Source organism: Piliocolobus tephrosceles, chromosome 10 (assembly GCF_002776525.5).
Source record: "Piliocolobus tephrosceles isolate RC106 chromosome 10, ASM277652v3, whole genome shotgun sequence".
Lineage (NCBI taxonomy): Eukaryota > Metazoa > Chordata > Mammalia > Primates > Cercopithecidae > Piliocolobus > Piliocolobus tephrosceles.
In genome coordinates, this window is record NC_045443.1 from 54,757,527 (window position 1) to 54,770,575 (window position 13,049).

The following is a 13,049-nucleotide window of genomic DNA, read 5'->3' on the forward strand; positions in this document are numbered from 1 at the left end:
AAAAACTAAGCTGTATTTTCATAAAACCCTGTAAACTGAAGCTAGACAACTTAAACTTCAGAAGAAAGTAATAGTAATTTATTTACATACATAAGGCACTTTCATACCTGCCTACTGATGTATGGACTTCAGAGTAATGTGGCGTATATTGATTTTCCAGGATTGTTTCTTTGTTTGTTGTTGTTTTCTTCCTTCCTCCCCCTATTTTCTCTTTATAGGACATGAGACTTCACACCCTGCTAAAAATGAACTTTCCTAATAGCTCCGGACCTACCTGTCTAGGAATAAACCATCCTAGCCATGAGAGATCAAACAAAACCTCAAACCAGAGACTCATTTCCTTTTAAAATGCTTTCTAGAAAAGATTTTTAAAAAGAAAAGGGGGGAAATGTAAAAGGAAAATAAATCTCAGGGGCCCCCAAAGTCACTAAGCTAAAGGGAAAAGTCAAGCTGGGAACTGCTTAGGGCTGTTAAAGCAAACTAAATATGACCTGAGAAGGTCTCCATACTTCTATATTGGAGTCCTTCTGCTTGAACTGTAACTTAGCTTAATAATCAGACAAAATTGAAAACCTAACTTAATAGTATGCACCTGTAACAATAGCTGAGTGTTGGCCAATCTCAGTGGCTATACTTCAACCACTCATAGACTGCTCAGTGTTCAAATGGTGTTAAATAAGGCAAATGCAGAACTGTAACCAGTCTCACTGTTTCTGTACCTCCCTTCCAATTTCTGTACGTCACTTTAACTTTTTGTCTATAAATTTGTTCTGACCATGAGGCACCCCTGGAGTCTCTGTGAATCTGCTGTGATACTGGGGGCTGCCTGATTTGTGAATCCCTCATTGCTCAATTAAACTCCTTTAAATTTAATTTGGCTGAAGTTTTTCTTTCATCAGATGGTGTCAGAAGCGGGATCTGAAGTGGAGCTTCTAGTGATCCCCAGGAGCGCCAAGTGAACATGCAAGGTGACTGCAGGACCCACTTGTGTCCATTGATCTCTCAGAGTGGCTGGGGATTGTAAATAAGCTTCCTCTTGGATTTCAGAGTTCCACAGATTTGTGTTTTGAGCTCTCCAAGTTTCTCTGAGCAAATATCTGATTCAAACTGGGTTTGGAGTCACAACAGAAACTGGACTGGAGCTGGGCGCGGTGGCTCACGCCTGTAATCCCAGCACTTTGGGAGGCTGAGGCGGGAGGATCACAAGGTCAGGAGATCGAGACCACGGTGAAACCCCGTCTCTACTAAAAATACAAAAAAAATTAGCCAGGCGTGGTGGCGGGCGCCTGTAGTCCCAGATACTCAGGAGGCTGAGGCAGGAGAATGGCCTGAACCAGGGAGGTGGAGCTTGCAGTGAGCCGAGATCGCACCACTGCACTCCAGCCTAGGGGATAGAGCCAGACTCCATCTCAAAAAAAAAAAAAAGAAAAAAAAGGCCGGGCGGGGTGGCTCAAGCCTGTAATCCCAGCACTTTGGGAGGCCGAGACGGGCGGATCACGAGGTCAGGAGATCGAGACCATCCTGGCTAACACGGTGAAACCCGTCTCTACTAAAAATACAAAAAACTAGCGGGGCGAGGTGGCAGGCGCCTGTAGTCCCAGCTACTTGGGAGGCTGAGGCAGGATAATGGTGTAAACCCGGGAGGCAGAGCTTGCAGTGAGTTGAGATCTGGCCACTGCACTCCAGCCTGGGCGACAGAGCAAGACTCCGTCTCAAAAAAAAAAAGAAACTGGACTGGGTCCAGGAATGGATTTGATCCAGTAATGAACTGGCTTGGATCCAGTTAGAGGTGTCTTACATCTGAATGGGTCAGAAAGGAACTGGTAGTAAGCAGTAACATTTCAGGGATTATAAAATTTGGCTTTGGAAACTTCACAGGGATTTTTGTGTTCTACCCTTTTGTTTCATTTCTCTTGCATGATTAGGTAGGAAAAATTATTGGCTAAGTTGATCAAGAGAACCTGAGAGTAAAGCCAATATTTTTGGTAAAAATGTGATCCTTAATTTGTGGAAAACTGAGTTCCTTCTAGCTTATACTTTAGGCCTGGGAGGTAGCGAAGTCTTACAGAAACAGCAAAATCTTGCTAAAGATAACTTACAGTGGAACGTTCTGAATGAACAGCAATGCATTTAAAAACGAAGGCTCTTGGCCAGGAGCGGTGGCTCAAGCCTGTATTCTCAGCACTTTGGGAGGCTGAGGTGGGCGGATCACCAGGTTAGGAGATCCAGACCATCCTGGCCAACATGGTGAAACCCTGTCTCTACTAAAAATACAAAAAGCTGGGCGTGGTGGCATGTGCGTATAATTCCAGCTACTTAGGAGCCTGAGGCAGCAGAATTGCTTGAACCAGGGAGTCGGAGGTTGCGGTGAGCCGAGATCGCAGCCAAGATCACCCCACTGCCCTCCAGCCTGGCAACAGAGTGAGACTGTCTTAAAAAAAAAAAAAAAAAGCCTCTCGGTAAAGTCCCTTTTGGTTGAGAACAAATTTGGCACCACAGGATGTCAACTGCTATTCCCATTGGAATAATCTGCCTTGCACTCTTTGCTGACAACTGTGGGTGACAGGATTAGGCATATAGGGGATTGTGGGACATGGGGAGCTTTTTCCTTCCCCAAAAGGGGAAAGTTGAGAGCTGATGGGACTGCTCTGATGAGCCCTTCATGACAGCAGCTGCAGCCAACTGAGCTTTTCAGTGTGGGTCTTTCTCTGGGCTCCCTGAGCATTTCGCCTTCCCCACCCTGCCACAGGCAATGCTTTTTTTTTTTTTCTCTCTCTCTCTCTCTCTCTCAATCTCTCTCTCTTTCTCTCTCCTTTCCCTTTTTTATCTTTTCTGTTACTCAGGACAAACATATTGCCCAGAGAATATGTGTTGAAACTCCTAGTCGGAGGTTGGATTAGAGATGAAGGGGCCCATGTGAGCAAATTTAAGCCTTGCCAGTTTGATATTGGGTGCTAAGCAGAGTGGCCAATGTCTATGTTTTATTACATGTATTTCACTCTGGTCAGAACCAAAAAAGATAATTTTCCTTTATGATGAAGCTTGGCCCCTGGTGTGATGATGCACAAGCTGGGTCGCTGGGGCAAAGGAAAGGGAACCCAGAAGCCTGGCATGCTGGCAAAAGGGTAAGAATTTCTTTTTTCTTTTTTTTTTGAGTTGAAGTCTTGCTTTGTCACAAGGGCAGTGGCACAATCTCGGCTCACTGCAACCTCTGCCTCCCAGGTTCAAGCGATTCTCCTGCCTCAGCCCCCCGAGTAGCTGGGAGTAGTACAGGCATGTGCCACCACACCCGGCTAATTTTTGTATTTGTAGTAGAGACGGGGTTTCACTATGTTGGCCAGGCTGGTCTTGAACTCCTGACCTCATGATCTGCCCACCTCGACCTCCCAAAGTGCTGAGATTACAGGCATGAGCCACTGTATCCAGCCAAGGGTAAGAATTTCTTACCAGTCAGATTTCTGGTTTCTCTCTGTCTGTGTAAACAGTTGAATGAATGGTAAAAGTCACTGTTTACTCTTCTGTAAAGTCGTGATTAATGCAAAAAAAAAAAAAAAAAAAAAAATTCTGAGGCCAGTCTCAAACTGATGTATTTGTGCTATGAATTTGTTTTTCTGTGTCGAGGGATACCTTAGGATAAAACATGGGCTTAGGACCCCATAAACTCGCTGCCCAAGATGACCCAGCAAACTGGTTAATAACAAACTTTCCTGCATGTCCCTGAAACAAACAAACAAACAACTGAATGGGGTCTCCATCTTGTTTTATGTCCTTGGGTGCTTGACCTTATAACCACATGGCAGTACTTCCTCTTGGTCTCTGCCTTCCAGGGAACAGGAATTTTAGAGTTTATATCATAGGTTGCTCTAAAAATTATCTAGAGTAGTTAAAAGGTTCTGCAAGCTCAACGTTAACTACTCGAGACTTCTTCTGGGAAAGCTAACAGAGACTACCCTGTGCTGTAGCTCAGTAGCTAGTGTTTTGGCATTTCACACTGGCAGTCCAGGTTTGATTCCCTGTTTAGGAAGTAAGTCCTTTCTGGTTTAATATCTGCATAACCTTGTCTAGTCTTTTCTCCTCCATGGACTATCTTAAATTTTCCTTTCTCTGGTCAAGTGCAGTGGCTCATGCCTGTAATCCCAGCACTTTGGGAGGCCAAGGTGGGTTGATCATGAGGTCAGGAGTTTGAGACCATCCTGGCCAACATGGTGAAACCTTGTCTCTACTACAAATACAAAAAGTAGCCGGGCGCAGTGGCTCACGCCTGTAATCCCAGCCCTTTGGGAGGCCGAGACGGGCGGATCACAAGGTCAGGAGATCGAGACCATCCTGGCTAACATGGTGAAACCCCGTCTCTACTAAAAATGCAAAAAAAATTAGCTGGGCGCAGTAGCGGGCTCCTGTATTCCCAGCTACTCGGGAGGCTGAGGCAGGAAAATGGCGTGAACCCAGGAGAAGGAGCTTGCAGTGAGCCGAGATCGCGCCACTGCACTCCAGCATGGGTGACAGAGTGAGACTCCGTCTCAAAAAAAAATTAGCTGGACATGGTGGCACACACCAATAGTCCCAGCTACTTGGGAAGCTGAGGCAGGAGAATTGCTTGAACCCAGGAGGCAGAGGTTGCAGTGAGCCAGGATCGTGCCACTGCACTGCAGCCGAGTGACAGAGCGAGACTCCTCCTCAAACAAATTTTCCTTTCTCTGAGCACTTGGGAGGTTACCTCTGGTAAGTTTCGAAAGCCAGAAATATTGGCCATTTAGCCTGGCTAACATTAGGTAATAGGAAATTTTAAATGGATTTCATTAAAAAGTGCTATGATTAAAAGTCATCTTAATTAAAAGTGGATATTCAACCTCTTTCCTGGCCCTGTTTTTCCAAGGGCTCCACCCTAAAGCCAATAACCAATTAAGAAACTTAAAAACTGGCAAATGAAAAATCTTACAACTACTGTAGTAATCTTCTGTCTGTCTTTCTGTGTAACTATATATGTGTTGTGTGTAATGTTTATATAAAAGAGCTTTGATTAGTTGGCTTAAACAAAAATAAACTCTTAAAAGCAAAATAGCTAGTCCTGGTGTTTGAGTGATTCTCAGGGCCCAGCAAAGGGACCAAGTCTCTAGAGCCCTGAAGACAAGGGGTAACACACCAAAATATGGACTCATTTTCCACTCCACCTTCATTGGCCAAGCAGCTGCCAAGAACAAAGGCCACATCTCCCGATACCTGGCAAACAAATGCAGTATTGCCTCACGAATCAATTGCTTCTCTGAGGTGCCCACGAGTGTACTTGGGGAAAGGCTTTGAGAACAAGTTGAAGAGCGACTGTCCTTCTATGAGACCGGAGAGATACCATGAAAGAATCTGGATGTCATGAAGGAAGAAATGGTTCAGACAGAGGAAGTGGCTGCTGAGATTACTAGGAAGCTGGAGAAACAGGAGAAGAAATTCTTTTTTTTTTTTTTTTTTTTTTGAGGCGGAGTCTTGCTCTGTCACCTGGACTGGAGTGCAGTGGCCGGATCTCAGCTCACTGCAAGCTCCGCCTCCCGGGTTTACGCCATTCTCCTGCCTCAGCCTCCCGAGTAGCTGAGACTACAGGCGCCCGCCACCTTGCCCAGCTAGTTTTTGTATTTTTAGTAGAGACAGTTTCACCGTGTTAGCCAGGATGGTCTCGATCTCCTGACCTCGTGATCCGCCCGTCTCGGCCTCCCAAAGTGCTGGGATTACAGGCTTGAGCCACCGCGCCCGGCCAGAAATTCTTAAAGAAGGAAAAGAAACGGCTGGTTGCACTTGTCCTCATATCTTTAGAAAACAGCAGTAGTACTCCAGAGGAGTGTGAAGGGACGAGTGAAGAACCCAAAAAGAAGAAAAAGCAAAAGCCCCAGGAGGTTCCTCAGGAGAATGGAATGGAAGACCCATCTATCTCTTTCTCCAAACCCAAGAAAAAGAAATCTTTTTCCAAGGAGGAGTTGATGAGTAGTGATCTTGAAGAGACCGGTGGCAGCACCAGTCTTCCCAAAAGGAAGAAGTCTTCACCCAAGGAGGAAACAGTTAATGACCCTGAAGAGGCAGGCCACAGAAGTGGCTCCAAGAAAAAGAGGAAATTCTCCAAAGAGGAGCCAGTCAGCAGTGGGCCTGAAGAGGCAACTGGCAAGAGCAGCTCCAAGAAGAAGAAAAAGTTCCATAAAGCATCCCAGGAAGATTAGAATGCAAACGGACATTCTCTGGGAGGTGGGGCATACCATAGCCCAAGGTGACATCTCCCAACCTGTGCTCTATTCCCCAATAAAAACAAATTCACACACACACACACACCACACACACAGCAAAATAAAAACAGTAATGCCTTCTAGTTCATGTGACGTCAGTAATCTTTGGCAAATAAAAATAGCTTTAAAGATTATTGATAAAAACATTTTGTCTAAATTATGCAAGTCAGATATTAGGTTTGCTAAAGGCTTTAAGGTCATAAACTGCTTTGACTTTTGAAAACTGTTCAATTTATTTTGAAGACATTAAATTCTAAATAAGGCATGGGGATGTATGGAATCAGCCATGCCCTCTAGCTATGCAAAGAAGGTTATAAAGAAAAGAGATTTTATATAAAAAGGATGTTGTATGGTAAATTCTTGTACTAAAGTAAAAGGACTGGTTGTTTAAAAGAGGGATGTTTAGGGCAAGTCATAAAGTCTAAACATGTTGTACATGGTCTGTGTAAGTTGTGAAAGAATTTAAGAAAAGAAATTTATGCCAAAAATGTTGTACAATTTAAAGGTGATTAGGCCTCCTAAATGCTTCATAAAATTCTGCTATGACTCAACTGTACAGCTTGCCTGCTTTACAGCTAGGTAAGGTCTGGGACACATGGAGTTAGTCACTGGAAAGAGTCAGACCTTATTTGCATTTCTCTCTGGGTCCTAGGCTCCACACCTAATACATAATTAAAATCCCTTACTTACCAAGGTTTTCACCAAGAGTAAAAGTCACTAAGAGTTAACATTGTAACATGTAATTGAGACTACTGAAAAAATAAGTTTACATACAAGATGTGTAAGAGAATAAAATGTGTTTTTGTAAGAGATTATAAGAAAGCATGGGAATGTAAATTTTTGCCTAGGTTAGAGGGTTAAAGGATTGTTTTAAGTTAAATAAAGCTAAAGGTTTGAACAAGTTGTGAAAGGTTTATAAAAATTAACTATAAGAGATTCTATGTGTGAACATATTGGCTAAAGTTAAATTGGCATTATTTAGTTTTTTCCCCATAAATTGGACATTGGAATAGAAGCACAACAGAGTTTGCTTAGAACACTGTTCTGCTCTGAGAAAAAAAATATTGTAAAGCATTATAAAATGTTTATATAAATCTTACCTTATGGTCAAACTAATTAAAACTGAATAGATTTATAAAATGTTATTAAAACTAGCTTTTTTTTTTTTTTTTTTTTTTGAGACGGAGTCTCGAGCTGGAGTGCTGTGGCCGGATCTCAGCTCACTGCAAGCTCCGCCTCCCGAGTTCACGCCATTCTCCTGCCTCATCCTCCCGGGTAGCTGGGACTACAGGCGCCGCCACCTCGCCCGGCTAGTTTTTTGTAGTTTTTAGTAGAGACGGGGTTTCACCGTGTTAGCCAGGATGGTCTCGATCTCCTGACCTCGTGATCCACCCGTCTCGGCCTGCCAAAGTGCTGGGATTACAGGCTTGAGCCACCGCGCCCAGCCTAAAACTAGCTTTAACATTAAAAATACACTAATGGAAACACAAAATTTGATTTTCTACTTTAAAAATGATTTTATGGCCGGTCACGGTGGCTCAAGCCTGTAATCCCAGCACTTTGGGAGGCTGAGACGGGCAGATCATGAGGTCAGGAGATCGAGACCATCCTGGCTAACATGGTGAAACCCCGTCTCTACTAAAAAACACAAAAAACTAGCCAGGTGACGTGGCAGGCGCCTGTAGTTCCAGCTACTCAGGAGGCTGAGGCAGGAGAATGGTGTAAACCCGGCAGGTGGAGCTTGCAGTAAGCTGAGATCCAGCCACTGCACTCCAGCCTGGGTGACAGAGTGAGACTCCATCTCAAAAAAAAAAAAAAGATTTTATGTAATATTAAAAGACAGTGAAAGGTTTTTGTTTACCTTTTAAGTAAACTACAAAAGGAAAAAGCAGGGGAAAGGAAAGAAAGGAGACAGAATCAGTTGTCCTCATGCTATCTTCATCTTCATTGGGTCTTGTTTGGAAAACTGAGTCTCCTCTTTATCAGAATAATGTTTTTTCCTCAAAAAAAATTTTTTTTTGAGACAGAGTCTCACTGCAGTGCAGTGATGTGGTCTTGGCTCACTCCAACCTCCACCTCCCAGGTTCAAGTGATTCTCCTGCCTCAGCCTGACGAGTAGCTGGGGCTACAGGCACCCACCACCATGCATGGCTAATTTTTGTATTTTTAGTACAGGCAGAGTTTCACCATGTTGGCCAGGCTGGTCTTGAACTCCTGACCTCAACTGATCCAAAGTGGTGGGCCTCCCCAAAGTGGTGGGATTACAGGCATGAGCCATGATGCCTGGCCTAAAAAAATTTTGAGTTATCATTTTGGCTAAATGAGTGACTTATGGTAACCTGAGATTCTATTTTGTAATATCTAATGTTTTAAACCTTTGGTATTTAACAAACCTTTCAAAATCAAGCTCTAGATTATCATGCTAAATCAGCCAACATTAAAATTGTTTAAATATACAATTTGAATGAACTCCATGGTCTCAGTCAAATTACCTATGATAACCCATTAGTTATCAGTGCTATGCACCTAAATTGGAAAACAACTGGTATTCAGGAGGACATACGTCTAATGTTAAGCATGGTCTCATGAAGAATTGGGACACGCCTTGTCCTTCCTAAATCCTTAAAGCTTTTGCTATTAAAGGTTCTTCATTCCATGACTGGTCATGGAAAATATAAAATAATCCAAATTGAATATATTGATGTGGTGACTTATAAATTGCAGAAATAGTTTAAAACCAATGTTTGGTTCCATATTCCCGGGAAGACAATTAAAGCCTCAGGTACATTTGGCTACCTGATGGGCCATTTAAACATTTATAAAGGAATTTCATTCAACTGTCATTTTCAATGCATGTTTTCTGGTGTATAAAAGCTTTTCCGTGCAAGAGCACTGATGTTATAGCAGTAGATTATTATGCTACAGTGTATTTTACCAGGTAAAGAAAGTTTTTTATGGGTCACTGAGGACAATCCCTTCACAGTCTAGAACCCGAAGACTGGATCTTCTGAGAACATCAGAGAAAGACCATCCTTACCATCCACACTACAGAAAAACTTTGGAGCCTGGAACCTTGGGTTTATAATCTCACAACTGAGAAGGGTCCCTCATACTCCTGGAACTGTACACCTCTTGGAACCCTTAAGGTAAAACTAATCAGGAAAGTTTCTCCCCAGAAGAAGATGGCATCCTTGATATGAACAGCTTTTCTGAAAGATCACAGATCAAAACTTCTATTATCATGAGACTCTTATCTTTGAATATGTTTTCCTTGTTTATGCCTCTATGAACAATAGAGATGAAAAGGGGGTCCATTATGTGCTCTTATAGGGTACACTTTTCTTTGTGAAGGATTTTGCAGCCAGCCTTATACATGAATAACTTTAATAGACAAAAGATGGAAGCCCAGTATAGGTGAGAAACTTTAGTGATACATACGTTGCCTCAAAATCAGTCAAAACTCCTCTTAACCGACATCATGGATTAAAGAGAACATTGACAGGAGGGCTTCATTCTTCTAGAAGGACATCATTTGTTTGGTCCTTTTTCCATGGCTTAGAATAAAAGAGGCAATAATTAGAAATGTCTCCCTCATAATAGGATCTACAGCAAATTTTACTTTAAAGTCTGTTGCTATACAACAGACTTTAAATTCTCTTGTGAAAGTTATGCTAAATAATAGAATTGGCTAAACAGAAAAGTACCTGTGCAGCTGCTGACATTTGTGGCCTATGGAGAAATATATCAAGTGTAAATTATAAAAATCCAGTTATAGGTGATTAACGAAAAGACCACTTAGTCAAGTGAGTGGACTCTAGATAGTTCATTCTTTAATCTATTTAATTTTAGGTGGTTTGGTTTATGGGGACCCTGGGTAAGGAGCATACTCCAAACTCTTGGTATTATCCTCCCCATAGTCATACTAACAGTCTCCCTGGTATGCTTTATTCTCTTAAAAGTTTTAAATGTTTGCATGCAGCTATCTCTAGAATGTCAAATGGTCTCTCTTCAACTGGAATGACAAAAGCTGAAAGAAATGTGCAACCATGAGGATACCATAACATATGAATGACATGCTGAGACGGGAAACCTAAAACGATGGTAACTGAGAGTGGTGCTAAGGCCCTAAGTTTTGGTCACACTCTCACCTAAGTGAGAACCTGGCCAGAAAAGGGGAATTATTTTAAACAAAATTATGGGAGGCCATTATTTTGGACTGAGCTCATGCACTAGGCCCTAACAAACCAAATGAAACTAAAATGGAGTCACTTGTGCTAAATGTGATATAATCAACCTAAGGCTTTAAGAAAATACATAGATCCTAGAAAAGATCAGGGTTTGTTTTTCTCCTGTAAACAGATGTTCCAACATAAGGAGATATCCTCTGCTCAGTGCTTATTCTCTCCTTGCAAAACCCACTGTTCTACTGTTTCCCAGTGGGTTTCAAAACAATATAAGTACATTTACAACAGTGATAGTAACATCAATGACTAAGGTTTTGGTCAATCTCTCAAAATTGAGAAAATGACCAAAATGGGAGAATTGTTAAAGCAAACTAAATATGGCCTGAGAAGGACTCCGTACTTCCATATTTGAGACCTTGTGGATGAACTGTAACTTAGCTTAATAGTCAGACAAAATTGAAAACCTAGCTTCATAGTATGCGCCCGTCACAATAGCCCAGTGTTGGCCAATCCCAGCAGCCATACTTCAACCACTCATAGACTGCTGAGTGTTCAAACTGCGTTCAAGTAAGGCAAACACGGAGCTATAACCAATCTCACTGTTTCTGTACCTCACTTCCGATTCCTGTATGTCACTTTAACTTTTTTGTGTATAAATTTGTTCTGACCATGAGGCACTCCTGAAGTCTGTGAACCTGCTCTGATTCTGGGGGCTGCCTGACTTACGAATACTTCATTGCTCAATTAAGCTCCTTTAAATTTAATTCGGCTGAAGTTTTTCTTTTATTAGGGCAAAACTGCCTCCCATTCTATTCAAAGTCACCCCTCTGCTCACTGAGATAAATGTACATCTGATTGCCTCCTTCAGAGAGGCTAATCAGAAACTCAAGAATACAGCCATTTGTCTCTTATTTACTTATGACCTGGAAGCCCCTTCCCTGCTTTGAGTTGCCTAGCCTTTCCAGACTGAACAATGTTCATCTTACATATGTTAATGATGTCTCATGTGTCCCTAAATGTATAAAACCAAGCTGTGCTCTGACTACTTTGGGCACATGTCGTCAGGACCTCCTCAGGTTGTGCCACAGGCACGCGTCCTCAACCTTGGCAAAATAAACTTCCTAAATTAACTGAGACCTGTCTCAGATTTTCAGGGTTCACACTTTTCACATACCTATTATACAAGGCTGTATGTAACAGATGTCACTTTTTTACAAATTACATTTTACATAATACATTTACAATTTTAGGTTGTCTACATCGTAAGCACACAACAGGTGCTTATTAGTGGCAGAGCAGTGTAAACAATACCTGCTTATTTTTGAGTGTGATACAGCCTGGTGGACCTGTATATGTGTTTATAAGTTTAAGGTAACATGTTTACTTACAAATTGCTCCTTCTCACCCCATCCAACACATCTCAGAAAATAATTCAGGATGATAGAATATATTACATTACTCTGAATTTGTACATCATATCACCTTATAATTTATTTATTAATTACACTTATTACAATGTCCTTAAGATAAATTCCTAGCAGTGGGATTTTTAAATGAAAGGATTATATACATATTAAATTTGGATAGTTAATCCTAAATTGTCCGCCAGAAAGGTTATACCAATTTACATTCTTGCCAAGTATTGCCACCATATTTTTAAGGTTGCCTAGTATTCTGTCATGTAGATGTACCATAATTAAAATGCTTTAAAAGTGCCTGCCCAGGCCAAGCGCAGTGGCTCAAGCCTGTAATCCCAACACTTTGGGAGGCCGAGGTGGGTGGGTCACAAAGTCAGGAGTTCGAGACCAGCCTGGCCAACACAGTGAAACCCAGTCTCCACTAAAAATACAAAAAATTAGCTGGGCATGGTGATGGACACCTGTAATCCCAGCTACTTGGGAGGCTGAGGCAGGAGAATCACTTGAACCCGGGAGGTGGAGGTTGCATTGAGCTGAGATGGTGACACTGCACTCCAGCCAGGGTGACAGTGCTAGACTCCATCTCAAAAAAAAAAAAAAAAGTGCCTGCCCTCCTTTTTCTCTTTCTCTCCCTCTTCCTCTCCTTCTCCTTCTCTTCTCCTCCTTCTCCTTCTTCTTTGTCATTATCGTCATCAGACAGGTAATGTGTCAACGTTGTAAAAAGGTGGCACATCTCATATTTGTGCATGAACACCCAATCATCATGGGTATGACCCACAAAAGGATTGTGTGTGCTATTATTATTGCTGTTATTACTAGATATTTTCACTTTTTTGCTAATATTATTATGTGGGGAAAAGAAAGAGAGATCAGCCTGTTACTGTGTCTATATAGAAGGAAGTAGACATAAGAGACTCCATTTAGTTCTGTATTTGAGATGCTGTTAATCTGTGACCCTACCCCCAACTTTGTCCTTGCAAGAGACATGTGGTGACCCAAAGTTTAATTGATATTGGGCTGTGCAGGATGTGTCTTTGTTAAACAAGTACCTGAAGGCAGCTTGCTGATTAAGAATCCTGCCCCTCCCTGGGCAATGGTACATCTCCGGGTAAAACCCATTGTGTGCTTTGTTTACTGAGTAAGGAGAAAACCGCCTTTAGGAATAAGGTGGGGCTTGCTGGAGC

At 42.2% G+C, this 13,049-nt stretch overlaps 1 protein-coding gene and 1 pseudogene across 1 annotated transcript; one reads left to right on the forward strand and one right to left on the reverse strand.

Annotated features, from left to right (window-relative positions):
• Nucleotides 1-5,367: 5,367 nt before the first annotated feature.
• On the forward strand, nucleotides 5,368-6,228 carry LOC113224897 (nucleolar protein 56-like). The gene is made up of 2 exons (XM_026454630.2): nucleotides 5,368-5,437; nucleotides 5,746-6,228. The coding sequence occupies exons 1-2, from the start codon at nucleotides 5,368-5,370 to the stop codon at nucleotides 6,198-6,200; spliced, it is 525 nt and encodes a 174-aa protein (XP_026310415.1). The 3' UTR covers nucleotides 6,201-6,228.
• A 6,327-nt stretch (nucleotides 6,229-12,555) lies between these two features.
• LOC111542117 lies at nucleotides 12,556-12,651 on the reverse strand (annotated as a pseudogene).
• Nucleotides 12,652-13,049: the final 398 nt, after the last annotated feature.

What these genes read in the sequence shown, in the direction of transcription:
- LOC113224897 (XM_026454630.2), top strand. Translation starts at nt 5,368, where the DNA reads ATGAAGGAAGAAATGGTTCAGACAGAGGAAGTGGCTGCTGAGATTACT. An exon ending in GAAGCTGGAGAAACAGGAGA is followed by an intron (nt 5,438 to 5,745) that starts AGAAATTCTTTT and finishes CCGCGCCCGGCC; the next exon opens with AGAAATTCTTAAAGAAGGAA.